We start from the raw sequence: 18,189 nt of genomic DNA on the forward strand, positions 1-18,189 counted from the left end.
ATCACGGTTCGGCGTGGGACGTTGCATGGTAGAATGTTTGAGAGTTGGAGAAAGCAGAGGATGGAGGTAAGTGGGGTGATGCTGAAGAGTAAACAAGGCGGATTTGACTAAATCCTGCCGGGAAAAAAGCCGGCTGGCTCGGGTAAAAGCATTCAGATTATTCCAAAGTGTTCTGAAATGTCATATCTCAATCATAATATAGCTATAGTTACAACATAATCGAGGCTGAGAAGTGAATATTATAGTAAATGATATGTAGTGGTCACGCCCCACTCAAATTCAACGGTCTTAACCCACCACTCCTCGGGCTCCCCCTCGCAACCGAACTCTCCTCACGCTGCCGACTCCTTGGGTCAATAAGTGGCAGACTGCCATTAGCACTCGTGCTCGCAGCGCGAGTCCTCGTCTCGGGTCTCACCGGCGTTCCCGGCGGTGGCGAAATATGATGCCCGATAACCGGCGCCGGCAACTCGAGCGACGGGATAGACGAGTCAACACAAGACGCCGTGGTAGGCGCCGCTTTCGCGGAAACCGGATAGACGAAAGACTCGCTGTATAGCTGCCCTAGTCTAACGGGGTCGTTGCAGAACTCCTCGAACCCGTGCAGGACGTGCTCGGGGGCGCGGTAGAGGCTAGCCGAGTCTAGGGAGGAGTGTGCCATTGGGCTTGCGGGGCCGGCGATGTCATGGATTGGGCGTACCAGGGGGGAAAGTCGCGGGGAGAGACGATCACGTTCGATCGTACCCATGGGGTCATAGCCTGCGCGGGCGCGGTGGTCGCGGTCGCGCGTGCCGGTGAAGGGGACGGTGCGGGTGCTGACGAGGCGGTTTGCGAGGACGAGGAAGTCGCCTTCGTCTGTGATTTGAACGAGGAGAGTGCCTGATTGATGGATGTATTGGGAGTAGCGGTAGTCGGGTCTTCCCCAGGAGTAGCCGACTTCCACATCTGGAGGGAAGGCTGAGCGGGCTTCGAAATCAAGGACAAAGTCAAACTTCTTTAGGATGAGCTTCTGGAAATAATGCGGGTCTGGTGCGTCTTGCTGCGAGAATGAAGCTGCGTTGAAAATCGTCGAGCTGGGACCTTTGGGAGGGGGCACTTTGAGCTTGACCCTATATGGCTGGCGGAATGGCTGTGTCTGATCAATGGCACTGGCCTCGGCAATAGGCACTTGGACGAGCTTGAGCCCGAACTTCTCAGCTGTCGCGGCCCATGACTGAACGGTATCCTCGATAAGCTTAGGAGTAGTATTCATCCAGCTTAATTCAATATGGAAACAGTTGTCAGGGTTATGCAGCCGGTCGTAGTGAAGATCAATCACCTCTGGCCGGTTCGAGCGCTTGCGAGGGTCGACATCATACTTCAATGTCTTCGAGAGCATAACTGACGCTTTGCTCTTCGACCTTGATGGCGTGGTCGGTGTTTGAGGAGCATTTTGGTCAACGCTCGCAGATCGTGAGTGTGCACTCAATGGGGAATCTTTCCAGTTATCTGCCGTCGCGGGTGTCGACGGAATTGACTTGTCTGGTCTAATCTGGGGAAACCAACTGTTCCTCGACTCTGGACGGGCAACACGATACTCGCTCGAGATCTGGTAAAAGTAGTTACCATCTCTGAATTTATGCCGTTGTTCCACGTGCTGGAAGAGGTTAAGCTCCAACAACTTGTTTCCAAATTCGACGGCTTCTTCGCGAGTTTCAATGTCTCGGAAGTTCTGACATAGCCAGGTCGTAAACTCGGAGCCAATAAAACAGTTATAATGCAGCCTCCAATGCCATCTGCGGTCCATCATCCTCACTCCCTTGTCACTTTGGACAATCTGAGCCAGCGATGACAAGCTAATACTAGACCTTTCCAATAGTTCCGACTCTGGCAATAACTGTGCCGGGGAGCTCTCCAGCCCCGGATCCGCGAGAAGATTTAACTCTGCCGCAACCACTTCTGACGGATTTCTCGTTTGATATAAGATATTCAGCGGGTTCTGGTCCCTACTCTTGCTGCTGGTCTCAATCCTCTTTTCCTCAGGAGGCACGTACTTATGTCGCTGCCAGATAAGTGTGAGTTGATTAATACCAAGCAGATGGATTTCCTCCTCGTTGTCCTCATTGATAGGTTGCATGTGGCGTCGAGCATGTACATGCAGACGGACCGGGATCAGGACGAACCGCACGCGCCAGAAATGAAGCTGCTGTGCTGGGTTGAACAAATAGTCCCGGTGGCCGGCAATATAGTTGTCTGCATAGTTCCAGTTGTATTCTTCAGCTGATGAACGTAGATTGATGTGCTTTATGTCGTACTCGCGACTCATGATCGTCCGCATCGCCAGCGAATATACAATGTCCAACCCGTTTTTCTTCTCAGAGACCAAGTCTGACAAACTTCTATGCACAAACCGGGTAACCTCAATCTCATTGCCCCCAGTGCAGACAAGACGGTGAATAGAATGTCCTTTCGACAGGAAAACAGTTGCCCCGTCCATTTCGAGCGTCTGCGTATCAAAAACGTTTGGCGATCTGAGTGCGTATCGCCCAGACGCTTCGACAACGTTGTTCCCAACGACAATCTGGAAGCCGTGGGAAAGACGCAGCGAAATCATTTCTCGCATCAGCAGACCGGTGGTTTTGGGTGCCTCAATACCCTCAGCGTCGTCGTTCGGAAATACTCGGTACGGTGTTTGCAGATAATCAGAAGCCAGCTCGCTTGCCGTAGGAAACTCCTCCGTAGTCAGTGGCAATACAGCAGGCGACTTTAAACTTTTCCACTTGACAACCGCAACATGGGGCGGCCGTGGATAGGCATGCTGCCAGCGTCCAAACCAGCTCGTATCCCGCGAGACCTCTCGAGGGGTGTTACAGGGGTTAATTGAACGAACCCATGGCGCGAGCAGCCTGCTCTGTAAGTTCTTAGCAGACGACTCTCGCAATCCAGGACTGGTAGTCAGTTCAAATCTTGGAATCGACTTTCTAGTCTGGTGCTCGAGGCTAGCCTTCTCAGTTATAGGCAGGTCGGCGCCATTAGTCCCAAAGGACTCTGCTACAGAGCGCGTTGGCTGGTCTGAGTCTTCGATCGGCGTCTTCAGCGGGACTCTGATTGATATAGGTCGCGAAGGCGTAATTGTGGGACTCTTGCGTTGCCTTGGTGGTGTGCTCGGCATGGGTGATGCTTCAACAACCGTTGCCGTGGAGGTCGAGTCCGATGCTGCACTCAAAGACTCTATGCTCTTCGATTCTCGAAGCGATCCTGCACTCCTCTTCGTATTGGAGCTCGGCAGTCCGGTGGCATGTTCTACATTCACTTCTGTGCTTGCCTGAGCTCTCGGCGGAGCTACTCCTAGCCCTCTAAGCGCAAAGCTGATTGTCCTCGAAATCCGCGGCACTTTGGTTTTTGAAGGCGCTTTTAGGGCAGGTTTCCTAGGCGAGACGGCTTTGGTGGCAGGGATCTTTGGAGCGGCTTCTTTCCGCGGCCATTCGTTCGGTTTGGTTTCATGTTCCCGTAGGTGCGTGATCGATCTTGCAGAAAGCCGATCATGAGTGGTGGACACTTGAACTTCAGGCTCACTCGGGCGTTTCGGTTTGGTTTGTTTGCGGCGATGATTGCGTTTAGAAAATGACCGGAAAACATTGTCATCATAATTATCCATCCAAGCAGCAGTCGCAGATGCGCTTCGCGACCTGGAAAGAATTGTCTCCTTCGGGTTGGTCATGTTCCCTAGGAAAGACCCTGGCCGTAAACTGTCACTCAGTTGGTGGTTGAAATGGGAATTCCGCCGGAACGACGTCTTAGGCGGTACGTTCAGACTCCTCGACGTAATCTGGTCTTCTAGGAGATACGGTATGGAAATATTTGACTGCTCACTCTCCATGACCCCTCCCATCTGGATCTCATACATGCGCACACGTGATTTAAAGAGCTTTGATTTTTTAGTCACAGTAAACGGGATGGGAGCATTTGGATCCTTCTTCAGAATTCGTCGAGACTCCCTATATGTCTCTGGGTTCCAGTAGGAAATATCCAACCAATGCGGGATACCGTAACTCCAATCGTTCGCGCGTGTCCAAGGCCCGCGGGGACCGCTAGCAGGAGACGTGCTTGAGAAGGTCGATTTCGGAGAGAAATGCGTGCGGTTAGTCAGACTTGCAAAGGGGTGGCGCATCTCCGGTGAATATCCTCCGCCTTGAATATCGCCGCCATACGAGAAGCTGGATCTCCCTCCTCGGTTTGGCTCGCGGTATTTGAACAACGGCACTGAGTGGAGTGGCATCGGGCTCAGGCAGACCAGATCTATAGCGATTCCGCGATTTGTGAGCGCTTCTGTGGTAGAGGCTAGAGACTCGTACGACACTTCGAAGACGCCACTTCCCGGGGTAATGACAATGATGGATGTTCCAGTATGGACCATGTCACGATCAATGTGGTCGAACGCTAGATGAGACGACGCAAGGTGAATTGCTTCCAGAATATTGCCGCGAAGGGCAGTGCTAGGGCGTCCTCCAATAGTCGCCTTCGGAGTAGTGCTAGCACTTGTTGACGCAACTGGGTCTTCTGGTACCTTCAATATCGACACATCTCGTAGGAACGTCCTAAAATCCTTCTTCAGTTCATCCAAAATCGTTGTCCAGTGGCCACTTGCCATATCGTTGACCACAACGCGATAAAAGTCCCGAGTGGGAGCATGGTTGGGCTCAGATGTATTCTTCAAGTTTTCTGAGTTAAGTGTTGATGGGAGCCCCGTGATCGATGCATCATATTCGACCCGAGTAAACAGCACGATCGTAACCAAGTGCCTCGCATCGGCGTTCGCCCACCGCTTGAACAACTCTGGCAAAAACCCATTAATCACCCTGCTAAATAGGATATCGCCCGTCCCCTCCGAGTCGAAATCCCACATCTCTCTCGACATTTGGATGAACAAGACATATTTCGCAGACTCGCTCCGGAACACCGGGATAGTCTGCGGCGAGAAGAAGCCCGAGAGAACCTTCTTCCCCCGAATAAAGATATTCTTGACAGTCGCCTTGATGCTCCCCATAAACACAATCTTCTGCCCTTTGTAGACAATCTTACCCGCTAATTCCGACATGACAAGTCTCCACATATCAGACCGAACAAGAAATTGGTCGCGGAATGAGATATCCACATGAGACGCAGCGCATTGTGTCTGTTCAACGATCGAAATATACACCGTGCTCCGATTCTTGAAGCCAAAGATGTTCGCAACACTGCTCGTAACAGACAACTCTAGCTTCGGATGCTTCGTCCTAATCTCATTCGGCAGCGGCTTCGCGATGAATAAGCAGCGGGTCTGAAGGGGTGTCTTGAACTTGGACATGGCATGCGACCTTGATGACGAAGCCGTCTCAACATGAGAGTGGCCATGGCCATGCACATCGCGCATCGATCTCGTCCTCATATCAGGCTTCACAGCCAGATTAAACGAATGCGACTGTGACTGTCCCGACGATGGACCGTCCACCACTGTCCTCGCCGACAGAATCTCAATAAGATCCCCATCACGCACTCCTGTGTCCGCGAATGCAGCCTGGTTAAACAGAATCTCCTCCTTGGAGAACGTCTCGTCATGAACCCAAAGAGAGCACTGCCTGCGATCTAGACCCGTCGACGAAAACTTATAGGTCTTCCCGTCTGAGCTAGACGGATGGTCACTGAGCTGCAATGCGTCATGCTGTGCCGTGTCCACAGAGCGAGACGAGACCGAGTCCAGACTGGCGGCGCTGACCTGTCGGAGGTGTGAGCGCCTCATGGACCCCCGCATGGACATGGTTCAGCTTCCCCGGGATTGCATTGCTTGGGTTATGGCATTGGCACTGGCACTGGCGCAGGAGCACTGAATCTCCTGGCGTAGTATCAATTAGTGTTATTGTGGATTAATCTTCAAGGACTGGGCCGAGAACGTTGGAAGTCCACCGGAGTCCTCCACTTGCAGTCCCTTATCGGCACATCACGTGAAGAGCAGTTGGCTTTATCGCACGTGATCTACGTAATGTGTGGGAAGAGATCGATGGTTCTCTCATTGGTGGCCGGAATGGCCTGCCTATCTAAACAACTAGCTTACTAAATATTGACTAATTGAGGTCGAACCCCAGGGGCAGGCGGTACTGAAGGGCAGTATGCCCCGACATAATGCTCAGGTATGGTCGGGTTAAGGTAGCTTGCATCAACAGTATGTTGTGGTTTGAGAAGAAGTACTAGTAAAAAATAGTGCTATCCACTGCACGAAAAGGTAATGAGGCTTCTGGGCAAATGGATTACAGACAGAAGCCCATTTTCAATTTTAATGGCGTATGGTCATAGTTTGCACACACCCTACCTGGTTTCTGTGGGACTCAAGTTCCAACAACTTCTGACGTAAATTCGCTGTTCCGGATTTAACTAGCTCTAGACACGCTGAGACTTGCTGGAGTTCGACTGCATTTAGCACGACGTCATCTGCAAGTGCTGCCCATGTTATTTACCTGGTCAGCAATCACCGTGATGAGCCTCAAGATCGGAAGCGTAAACGCTAGTCAATGCCAGTAGAGCGATATATGAGCACTAGAAATTTGTGCGCAATAATACACGCTTGAAACTAAGATCTTCCCTCAGTTGGTAATGAATGACCAGCATTCCTTTGTTGCGAGGTGGCTCGTGAGCAGTGAAGTGCCTTGCAAGCATTCAAGAAGAACAGAGAACCAAGTGAGGTTGCTCAGGCCCTACGAACTTTCAAATCATGAACCGTCCTCTTTCACCACCCAATAGGGTGACAGGAGTTCCAATCTCGTCACGCATAGTTGGGCTTCGCCAGCCACTTGAGCTGCGGAGTCCCTTGCGTCTTCAGCAAATGTCGAACCGAAAGAGAATGCCAAGCCACTGATGGATCATAATCCATAGTGGTCAGTCCACCGCCTATAGTCATACATCTAAACTCTCATGGATCTCAATTCTGTTTTGGCTTGGTGCAGTCAATGATTGACTGATAACGATGCTGCTACTATCTATTAAGACAGACCATAAAATTCATAGCAGCGAATGGTCAGCTGTAGCGTGCGTGGAGCTTGTATAGCCCCATAGGAGACCTGCTCGGAAACGAGCGCCGGCGAATGGACGTTACTCCCGGCCAGCTCGACCCACTTGTTGCGCATCAGCCAATATAGCGGGATCGATGCATCTGTTTTACATCAGCGAGCCAAGCAATGATTGGTTTGATCAATAGAGTGGTTGCGGCACGCTGCCTGGTGGCTGGCCGGCCACTGAAAAGCATCAATCAAGGTGAAGGCGCTACCAGATTCGGTATCAGTATCGTGCGGACTGTACCTGATGGTCTTACTATGCGCAGCCCAGGTAACTGCGAGTGGAGACCGGAAGAGACGCGATGAGTGGCTGTCTGAGGTCGGTGCAACCTGGACCGTAATTTAGAGCACTGCGAGTTGAATACACAGGTGGGTGGATAAAAGACTGACAATTTCTGAATTTATTGAACTCCGCCAGCGCACCATTCCTAATCGTGTGCACAAAACTGGTGATGAGGGATAGGGAGAAATACATGAGCGGGATACGGCGATAATCGCAGATTGAGTCCCGCGAACTTAGTGCGTCAGGTTCGGCTAGATTTCATCACAGTCTCGAATCCGCGGTGAGCCAACAAATCCTGGATAGCAGACCAAGCTCGTTGTGCTGATGGGTCTTTAACGGCCAAGACGGAAAGCCAGTCGGCTGCTTTGGAAACATTATCAATAGTTCTTGAGTTCTGACCAGCGTTCGCTTTCTCTTTGATCAACAAGCTAATCAGGAGAACGGTGATGGCCTGCATGATATAGTGCACTATACACCACCAAGGCGACATTCGACAGACCCAAGCAACGTCCAGAGTGTTAGGTAGGAGATCCAACACTTGACTAGCCATATCGATGCACATAGCAGCCATTGCAGTGCAAAAGCTCTCATTCTGGTTATCCCATGAAGCCTGCGAAAGGATGCGGCTAAGGCATGGTTGGGTGATGAGTATCTTGGTGCTATAATAGGAAAACGCAAGATTGAGTCGTTCCCTTTCGCAAGCCGGTGCTCCTTGGAGAAAACGAAACTCAGCTGGAAGTTTTGCGAGCCAGCTGTCTGCTCGACTGTTTAACGCAGAGATGACCATCTCAATTGAGCGCCATGATTTTCGCCCCGCTCCCGGAGCATACAGGGCTTCAATAGACCGTCGCATGATCAGCCCTAGTTCGACGAAGTGGAGAAAATGGAGTGAAACGTTTGGCGTAAGAACATGGGCAGCAGCCGACGCAATCCGATCACTAAGCCTGCCAGGGCTGGGAGTTTGCCGCCTGGTCAACTCAGGTATCAACGCTCTTTCTGCCGATTGCGTTGAGGACCGCGACACTAGATTCTGCATGAAAACCGTTCGAGCCTCATGGTCTGCAATTAACTGCTCAACTTCGTTGCGTGAGAATTCTTCTTCGGCAAACGGCACCGGAAGAGGCGTGGTACAGGAGTCTTCGGTGCTGTTGGGGAGACGACCACTCATCACACATAGTAAGACGTGAAGAACATATACAGCCCACCAGACCCTATAACGAATCTCTCTTGAGCTATAGAAGATAATGTTGCTCTCATTTCGGAGATTCAACCCCATCGTAACAGCTGATTGGACTGAAATCCCCGACAACCTCCAAGACCTTCAGAGGATATTAGCTCTTGGCGCCTCCTGAACCTGAACGCAAATGCTGAAAACAAAACAAAAAAAAAAAAAGAGGGGAGGGGGGAGAATGACTGACCTATTAGCCTGGCCCACCGTCATGAGATAAAAAGCGCACATCCCTTCGACTTGCACTTGTTGAAGATTTGGGTGGTCCAGAAGAGTAACGTCGCCCATACTGAGCTTCCATGCTCGAGAGAAATATATTTTATGATCGTGTGCGTTCGCTTCGGTATCCTTCGATGAATCATGAACGTACTTCGTAGCAATGGCGAATATTAGATTAAGAATTGCTAACCACCGTTTTCCGGGTCGGACCGAAGGCGTGGAATAGAAGGATTTGTATTGGCCTAGAAAGGTGGCCTTGCTGACGATTGGAAAGTATGGTTGCACAAGGTGAAAATAGCTTTCGACTAGACGGTCAGCAACCGCAGGAAGCGGGCGCTGGAACAAGTCAACGTCCTCCATGATAACTACTTCGGTATCGTCCAGAAAGTAGTTCAATTTGGTGACATAGTTGCGATCTAGGTCCTTGCCCAACGGACCTTGCTGGAAATGATGTAGGGTCTTCTTCAGCCTGTACATCCACGCCATCTCCGAATGCTCCCCCACGAAGCCCATAGCTTGTATCTTCTCATCGCGGTTGAAATCTTCATCGGTGAAGTCGATTGTGCCAATCGGAGATCCCGGATCAGTGGTGAAAAGAGGGTAGGGCAGTTCTGACGGTAAATGGTTCAAAGGCTGATCGCTGTCGTACTGCTGTTATGAGATAATCGTTGAGTAAAGTTGGAAGGTGGACGCTTGTGCGGGGAGTGCGTTTCAAATCGACTGCGAAGGAATAGCGCTTACATCGCTCAAAATCTGTTCAACGTACTGGGCGGACAGAGAGTCCAAGTTTGGATAGATGATTTGCAGCAGCGTTTCGAACGATTCAACCCGCGTCGTGAGGTCACTTAGTCGCCTATTTCAGTCCGTCAGATTCCAGACTCTTGTCGACCCGATAGGACTCTAGCTAAGCTTCGCACCTAGCCAACTTCTCCCGCTTCCGGTCGCCGTAAGAGCATTGGATCCCTGATTCCTGACATCGTTGGCATGATGGACGTTGCCCGCTGCATTTCACTTTTTGTTCGCGACAGTTTTCGCACGCTCGACTGACCCGCCCGCGCGTCGGCGCCGCTGTTGAGCTCACTGATCGTGGGATTGCAACCTTGCTGTTCAATGAATGCTCTGGGGGAACAATAGCGGAGGCATTGGAAGCCTCCGCCTGGTTAGATGTCGCTTCAAACGGTCCTTGAGATGGAAAGGAAGTCTGCGAGAACCCAGATGCTACCCAACCATAAACCGGTTCATTTTCTGGAAACTGTGACGAGGGTGTTGATGAAAAAGGAAAAGGATCACCCATTATCATTGAGGATGCGGAGCAGCTAAGACGTAGTCACTGGGCTCGTTCGTCCAGGATCCAACTGCAAGCAACAACGGACAGAGGTGCGTTCGAAGGCGAAGGTTTGTTGTGCCTCGGGAAGTTATCAGGCAAGGACAGGGTTGTCGAGCAGCCCCTCAACAGGCTGAAGGTAGTTTGTGTAGGTGAGCAATCATTGCTGCGCTGTGGTAGGTCGGAAGTACAAGCCGGTTGCGCGATTGCCGTGAGCGGGCGGAACTCGCTCCCCTCGCCAATCATACCAGGTTTTTAAACTTTATAGCAGGCACGGGAGGCTCCATGGGTCAACTAAAATAGGCTCTCCATACCAATATATAGCTTTCTCGTCTCCCTTTTATCGAGAGAGTCCCTGCGCTGCCGGATTGACGTAACCCAGACCGAATGGTTGGCAAGCAATTTGGTCAGCTGCTGGCATCACCCGACATGAACAGGCGAATTGCAGGCCACCTAAATGCTCGGCCACTCATTCTGCAGCTCTAGGGCTGAGCCTGTGAGCCTCAGGGTCTAAAGGTGCTCTTCAGTGATCGTTTTCAGACGCTTTTCAGAAAACGCAGAATCCAACATATCGCCATCGCATCATGCATTTGGCGAAAGCATTGCCATTCTGCGATTCTTCGATAATTTCCACTGTCGCAGTGAGCCAGGGCAGACCATGGATTCCGCGTGGCAACGAAGAGACACTGGTTTGGGCAATCGATCAGGTATTGGATGACGATCGGTAGAGGAAGTATCAGTTTGGCGAGCCAGATCGTTAATGAATGCGTATCAGGCGTTGTTATATAGTCGAATTGAAATTTCCGTCATAGATGGATGCTTCGTTGGCTTTCGGGGTGCTAATCGCGGTTAACAGCAAACGACAGTTAGGCTCCCATGAGTGATTTGAGGTTGCTCAACCTAGGCATCGAGCACGCGATTCCATCGACAATTGAGAGTGATATTCCCTTCAAAGCCAGAAATGACCCAATTATATCCAGATCGACAGCAAGGCAGGTACAGCGAAAATTGGGGCCAGGAAGGGGATTCGCGAAACTCTTCTCTGGAGGAATGCCCATTCTACTCGGACCCCTTCATGGCGTTTATCATTGAGTGATTGACGCGATGAAGTTTGAAGTTTTCTATTCTTCCATTGGTGAATCCGTTGCGTTTGTGTTGGTCTAGACTCCAAGATTGGCCTTGGAGCTATCGTCAATTCGACGTCTGATAAACCAATCGGTGCGAATGAGGCCATCACAAAATCGCGAAGACGCAGTAGACCATCCTGCAACTCAGCTTCGAGATTCAAACAGCAAGTATAGTCGCCGTAATGGCGAATTACAAATCGCGGAGTACATCGAATTCGCATCACGGGCTTCCAGCATCATCACAAGAGTCAAGTGGCTGATCGCATCTCGCTGAAGTACTTCGTATCGCTAGCTGCCCGTTCGATCCATAACCGGGAAGGAAGAGGGAATTGAGTCAGTTCTGTCGCTCAAACCGCTGCTACCCACGAACAATTGTGATGTCGCCTGCTGATGGCTGACCCCTGGGATTGCCGTTTGCTTCGTCACTCTCAACCATGAATTACCGGCTTCATCCGTCCATGCCTCGGGACTTCTTCGTCCGCATGATCTGGCAGCTGAAGCGACGCATAGTCAATCATATTCAAGAGGAACGTCGGTTTCGTGCACGGTGCGGTCAGATATCCAGCTATAGCAGTGTTAGATAAGATCCCAAGTGAGGTAAAGGATCAGGCTGCTGCGACTGGAAATATTGGCCCGCCTCAACCACGAATCCCAACGGGCATAGGCAGTATAGCTCGAAACTAACCTGGAATGAAGCAACCCCTCGATTTATTCGAGATCAGCGAACCAGTCGCAGGAGGTGAGCTCTATGAAGTGAAACTTGTGCTATGAAATCATCCGACGACGCCCGCAGAGAAGGGAAGGCATAGAAACATGGGTCGCGTAGAATAGAGTCTGGCGCGCTGAGACAAATTTTGCCCACGCTTCACCGCGCAGACGAGAGGGAGTTAACGCCGTTAGCGACGGGTGGAAAATGAATCCGAAGAGGGGCGGCGGAGTGCAGATGGGAAGAATTGGAAGCATTTAGCCAGCCACAGCAATGGTCATGTTCTTGCTGGGCCACTAGACCCTTCCCAGACTCCCAACTGGTCGATATTGATGGCTAAACCCGGAACTATATTCCGTTCACGGTATAGCAGGACATTATCCAGACCAAGACTCTGGCAAGAACAATGCGATTCCTGTGCACTAATGTCTGAGCGGGCATATATATTTGCACTAGACATCATGTGCTTTGCTAGGTATAACAATCATTTGGCTAGATAAAACCTTATAAGTGAGACAAAAAACACTCTCTAGAAGACTGGCTTAAGTGTTCCTCCATTCTATTCTCTATAACCAGACTAGATAGATGCTCAAATGCTAGTTTAATCAAGCTTTTTACGTTCGAGAACCGTAAAAAGGCTTCGATCCGGTTCTTGTTTAAAGCCCAGCCATCTTGATATCAACCGGGCTGGGGGCTCTATGTGGTCATTGGGATTCATAACCTGTCAGCATAATCCATAAAATCATAAAACCGATTTGTCATATGCCAGTTCTTAGTACAAGAGTAGCTGGCAAGTTCGAGTGCACAACTGATACCGTCAATACATCACCCAGTCCAGCCCAGTCCTCTCTGACTTCTCTGTACTTTAGCCTTTCAATGCTCTAACATATGACCCTTCTATGTTGATGGATCCTGTGTCGTCAAGGTCTACGAAAATACTAGAGCAATCGTGGTCAACAACAGGAGATTCTACAATGACTACCTAGAAACTGGTAGGTGCCCCAAAAAAACCAGATCGACATCCAGACCATAAGCCAGTTACTCTTCCTTTTAACCAGAGAAACAAGCAGAGTGGACGGGGAGCGGGTTAGCCAATACTGCTCTTACTCTATTAAAACTAGATGCAGGTCGTCCAAAACTAGCTATTCTGCCCTCATGGGTACGCCGAGCCTTGTCTTTCGCTTCTCTAGCTGCGAGAACAGGTATTGTGGAATATGGTGAACCAGAATCCAGTGATCCAGCAGATAGCTAAGGACATACCTATGCTGTTGGCCAGGGCCCGTGAATAACTGACTACCGCACTATGGAGTTGGAAACTCCCAGCCTATCTTGACCACACTGTATCTGACTTTGGATATTGACTGGCAGAAGCGCAGCGAGCCACAGCAGGTAAGATATAAATGGGACAGGGACAGAGACAAGATATTGATGCAAATATGGATGGGTTGATGCGTCAGAAATCCATACTCAAGCTTGTAGGCAAGAGCCAACCGAACCAGGTAAATAGAGCACGGGATCGTACGAAATACACAATGAAGATGTCTGCAAACTGAGGGATAAAAATGGTAATATGGAATGTACTGAACAGACCAGAGCTGACCCACCATTGAGCTCAATCGAATCGAACGAATTGACCTGAGAGATGGATGTCGGGTACATACACACATACAACAAAAAGGGAAGACCGAATAACAGGAAAGCAAATGATAGCTCAAGTTGAGTTCAATACAGTTGAAGCACCAGACGCCACGCTCAAAACATCCAACCCAACCCATTCCGTTCAAGTCGTTCGTCAAAACCGAGCTGGAGGCCCGGTTTAGTGTCCAATGTCCACCGAGGGAGTCCATCCCCTGAAAGCTGAAAAGACTTTTGAAAACCGAGCCAGCCCGCGCTTCCCATACCCATTCCAATCCGTTCCTAAGCAATAAGCAGTGGAGACATTCGCATGATGGTCGTATCCATGACAGAGCAGACGGAGAATAAACATATCTCGTCCGCGGAGAATAATAGTACAAAGAACATAAGAAAGTGAGCAACAACAAGGTGAAGGCGGTTCTGGTCCTGCTTAAAGGAACCGTCACCGTCACCGCGCAAACTCCGTCCAGACCGTACTTAACCAACCTGTCGGAATACCAACCTCAGACGGTACAGACATTCCCGCGACGCCCGCACCAGAACTAGGAGACTGTGCATAGTTGCTTCCCTCCAGGAACGCAAGAACATCGTCGCCGCCAAGACTAGTCGACCAAAGGGTATTGAAGCTCTCAAGGCCATCGATTGTGGCAGGGGGAGATGCAGCCGGGTGTCCGACGGATCCAGGCAGCGGGAGCATTTGGAGATGGTGTGTTGGTGCAGCAGCGCTAATAGGTGGAAGGGATTGCGAGTAAGACGTTGGCGGGGGTTGCGAGCGTGAATTGAGCCAGGAGTTGATGGGTTGCAGACGGGCAGAGGACGCCGGTGTTGATGCTGTTGGGCCAGGGCCTGGCGGGAGGCCTCCGTAGGCGTTTGCTGGAGCGAGAGAGGGAAGAGTCGGGGAGGAACCGTTGTATTGGCCGTCTGGGTGATGCTGGTGTTGATGTTGATGCTGAAGGGAGGGGAGTGAGAAGGGTGACTGGGACTGGAGAGCGCGGCTTGGCGGTAGTGGAAGGCTTGGCCGGCGCTCGTCTATGCTGGGGAGTGGTAGGCCGGGGCTGTTAACGGGGACCCACGACTCGCGTCGGCCGCCAGCGCCGTCGAGCGGGCCTTCACCAAGATCGCCAGGGTCGCTGCGGACATGATTGCTGCCGGTTTCGCTGATGTTTGTTGCGCGGTCGCCGTCCTCTTCGCTACCCTGACTATCAGGAAGTTGGTCGTCGATGGATCCAAACTCGAGGAACAGCTTCTCAAGAAGCTTGAACTCTTCTAGACCTCCACCAGCTCCACCTTCACGCACGGGGCGAATGCCATTGCCGCTGTGCGGGTCGAGCGCGTCTGGCGGCAACATATCTGATCTCCGCGAGTTACGGCGGTAGTCGCGCTTGACCTTGGAGAAGTAGCTATGCAGACGGTTGAGGGTGCGGAACCAGCCAGCTGCCATCTTCAGGCGCGGCCGCATCTCGCGAAGGATACCCAGAACCTTGCGGGATTGAACTGGGCCTTGCGGGTCGCCTCGGTATACCGGCGCGAGAACGCCATCAACATCCATGTGCGGAAAATGTGCCGCGTAAATACCGACAAATGCGGCGTTATAGATGGCGAACCCGACGAGCGGATTCTCGACGAGCACTCCTTGTTCTTGGCAGGTAACAACTAAGTCCATCAGCTGCCGAGCGGCGGCGAAGAGTTCGCGCGCACTATCACGCCAGAACCCTTCTGGCATGCCAGTCTTGTCCACTGGCTCGTCGAGTGGCCCAATAGGTTCTGTACAGCGCACAGGAAGGAAAGGCATATACGACCGGTGAAGGATGATGACGGAAAGGAAATAGGCGAGGTGCATGATGGTGTACGGGGGAAGAGTGTTCTTGTACATGTTGATATGGGTATCGGTATTGCGGGGAGAGTACTGCAGATTACGAGAAAGGGCATCGCGGAATTCTGCGAGTGATGTTCGTAGCCGGGAGAAGCGTGAATCAGGATGCCACGGAGGTAATTGTTCGTTTCGTCGGCCGCCAGCACACGACCACTTGGCGATACTTCCCCACACTCGGATGATACGAACGGCGCGGCTCAAAACCGACTCTTCAGCGCCGATTTCCCACCGATCAATCTCATCGTCAGCAGAGTCTTTTCTTCTCGACACAGGTGACCATGGGCGGTTATCCGAGCCATTGGGGATCAATTTCTCGTCACCAAACCCGCCAATGCTCTGACGGATACCGGGAATCTGGACGCCTTGGGAGCTGAAGCTTTGAGGACGTCGGCCGACCGGGTCGCTCAAGCGTGATGTCCGCACTCGCTCTCCAAACGCAAAGGCATTGTCACTAGGCAGCTGAATGCCCAGCTCCTTGACCCGAATCATTCGCGGCCGGTACTTACCGCTGCTCAGAGAGCGGTCAAGGATGAAACACGCCCAGAAAGTACGACGCTTCGTCTCTTGCGAGATCACCTCGTCTGATGTCTGCTCCTTTTGTTCGGGGCGGCGCGGCAGGCCGAACATATCGGCTTCCATTTTCAGGGCTGGCGAGCGCGGTACGTCACGAGAGACCACGTCGTTTTCCAGCTCAAACGGCAGCCCCATGGCTTGGGACAGGCGAATGGCCATTCCAACATACAGCCAGGCACTTTTGCCGCGGCACATGCCCCATTCATGCAAGGCGAGCATGAGCAGCGCCTGGACCCGGGTAAGGTCGGGCACGGCGAGACTGGCACCATCTACGCCGGCTAGTCGGCTGCGCAGCGCCGTCGCATAGAACTCCGAAGCAGCGAGCGGATTTGTTGGGTGCCCTGGTGAGGCGGGTGAATGGTAGGCGACGAGTTGAGGGTGGAAACGGGCAGTAAGAGCGAGAACGCCGAGAGGGATCAGCGGGTCAGGAGGCGCCGACGGCTTCGGCGCCTGATCTCGAGGAGGGTCTTGGGGATTAGAGATGGATGCATTTGTAGGCGCCGATGGTGAAGACTGGCTCCCAGAAAGCTGCCTAATCTGGCTCATGAAAGACGCGGGATGGAGGAAGGGGAGAAGAGTCGCATAGTGCGACTGGAAAAGATCGAGGACAGCCTCCCAGACCTTGAGGGTCAAGATGGACGAGTCCAGGGCATCGAGAGAGGCCCTGGAAGCATCCTTGGCCGCGGACGAGGGCCCGACGGCCTTGCGGGAGCGCTGGCGCTTGGGGCTGTCCCAATCGCCATTGCGGTCCTCGCCATCGGCGAGGGCGGCAAGATCTCGTTTGGCACCGCCGACGCCGATAGCAGGCGTCGGATAAACACATTCTCGACCGGAAGACTCGCAGGCGCGACAGGTAGTGTCGATCCCGGAGTTAACGCACTTGATTTTACTTCGGCGGCAGCGCGCGCAGGCGATGCTTGACCGCATGATTTTAGACGGTTGCTCAGACGGGACGGGCCCGTCTCACCCAGAAACGTAGAGGCAAGGACACAGCAAAAGCGAGACGGCAGGACGGCAAGCGAGCACGATAGACGGCCGGGACGACGGGAGAGTGCAGGGCCGGCGACAGCGGTCGCAACGCGGGTGGCTCCTTTGACTCCCTAGCAGGCCGCTGCGCTTCCAGTATGCACTGTATTTCTCCGACAAAATTCCCGGGATTCCGCCGGTGCGAGCGAGTCGGACGGTCTGGTCTGGTCGGGCTGGTCTGGGTGGCAGGAATGGGGGATTGCACCGGGCAGGGCAACGCAGGAAATGTATTCAACCTGAATTTCAACGCGAATTTCAACGCGAAGTTCCAAGCCCTTCCAGGTCTTTCAAGGCCGGGCCACGGACTGTTCGACGGTCGGTCAGTACGACGTCAACGGAATTCAGCAGAACGAACGAAACATTCATCGACGGCGTTGTGGGTTTGCTGGCCCGTTGCTTTTTCCGTCTCCTAACCCGAGCCGTGCACAAGGACAGCAGGAGGGCAGGGATCGAAAGCAAACAACGAAAAGAGACCACGAAAAACGACCACGAAAAGCGACGCGGGAAACCACCCAGTCCGGTGAAGCAAAACCGGTGAAGGAAACGCAGCCGGGGAACGGCAGTCAATTGAAGACGGGGTATGGAAATGCAAATTGGGATAGGAAAAAGAATAGGAATCGAAAATGAAAAATAGAAAATACGAATTGACAATTGGGATGGGAAATGGGCTAAGAAGCTAAGAAATCGATGGGGTGGAATACCTAGTGTGGAAGTTGAGCGCGGAGTGTGGGGGAGGCGAGTCAGTCGAGGCCCAGCGTCGGGGGCTCCAGTCAGGCACGCGTCTGGAGTAAGGGACGGGGGGGGGGACGACGCAAAAGAGAGGGGGAAGAGAAGAGCGAGACGAAGAAGGGTAGGGGAGGGCGAATAATAAAGAACGAACGGAAGCGAAAATGGCTGATGGAAGCAGTGGACTAAAGCCTGGGCAGGCTGGAGAAATTGCGGAGAGGCCCGACAGAGAGAGTCCGGAGATGAACTAACGAGGACGACTGGACGACGAGCCAGTCGAGCACAGGCGAAGCCAGACCGAGCGGCCGGAGCGTGCAGGCCCCAAGGTGGAGCCCCTTTCCGAGTGCCGAGAATGTGATTTCTGCTTCCTGTCTTCCGGCGCGCACTCTGAAAGAGAGTGAAATG

At 52.3% G+C, this 18,189-nt stretch overlaps 3 protein-coding genes across 3 annotated transcripts, besides 1 other annotated feature; all 3 read right to left on the reverse strand.

Moving 5' to 3' along the window:
* Positions 1-18,189: part of a sequence feature (contig 1.129 1..627835(1)) that runs on past both edges of the window.
* Positions 209-5,776, reverse strand: iml1 (GTPase-activating protein IML1; the record flags this gene model as incomplete). The annotated part of the gene is made up of 2 exons (XM_675683.1): positions 209-225; positions 298-5,776. The coding sequence occupies 2 exons, from the start codon at positions 5,774-5,776 to the stop codon at positions 209-211; spliced, it is 5,496 nt and encodes a 1,831-aa protein (XP_680775.1).
* ANIA_07507 (putative C6 transcription factor) lies at positions 7,589-10,088 on the reverse strand (the record flags this gene model as incomplete). Its single annotated transcript, XM_050612007.1, has 4 exons — positions 7,589-8,666; positions 8,766-9,445; positions 9,536-9,647; positions 9,712-10,088. 4 exons carry the CDS (start codon positions 10,086-10,088, stop codon positions 7,589-7,591), a joined length of 2,247 nt encoding a protein of 748 aa, XP_050467971.1.
* ANIA_07508 (putative C6 transcription factor) lies at positions 14,035-16,959 on the reverse strand (the record flags this gene model as incomplete). Its single annotated transcript, XM_675685.1, has 1 exon — positions 14,035-16,959. One exon carries the CDS (start codon positions 16,957-16,959, stop codon positions 14,035-14,037), a length of 2,925 nt encoding a protein of 974 aa, XP_680777.1.

The sequence above is a fragment of the Aspergillus nidulans genome, chromosome IV (genome assembly GCF_000011425.1).
Source record: "Aspergillus nidulans FGSC A4 chromosome IV".
NCBI lineage: Eukaryota > Fungi > Ascomycota > Eurotiomycetes > Eurotiales > Aspergillaceae > Aspergillus > Aspergillus nidulans.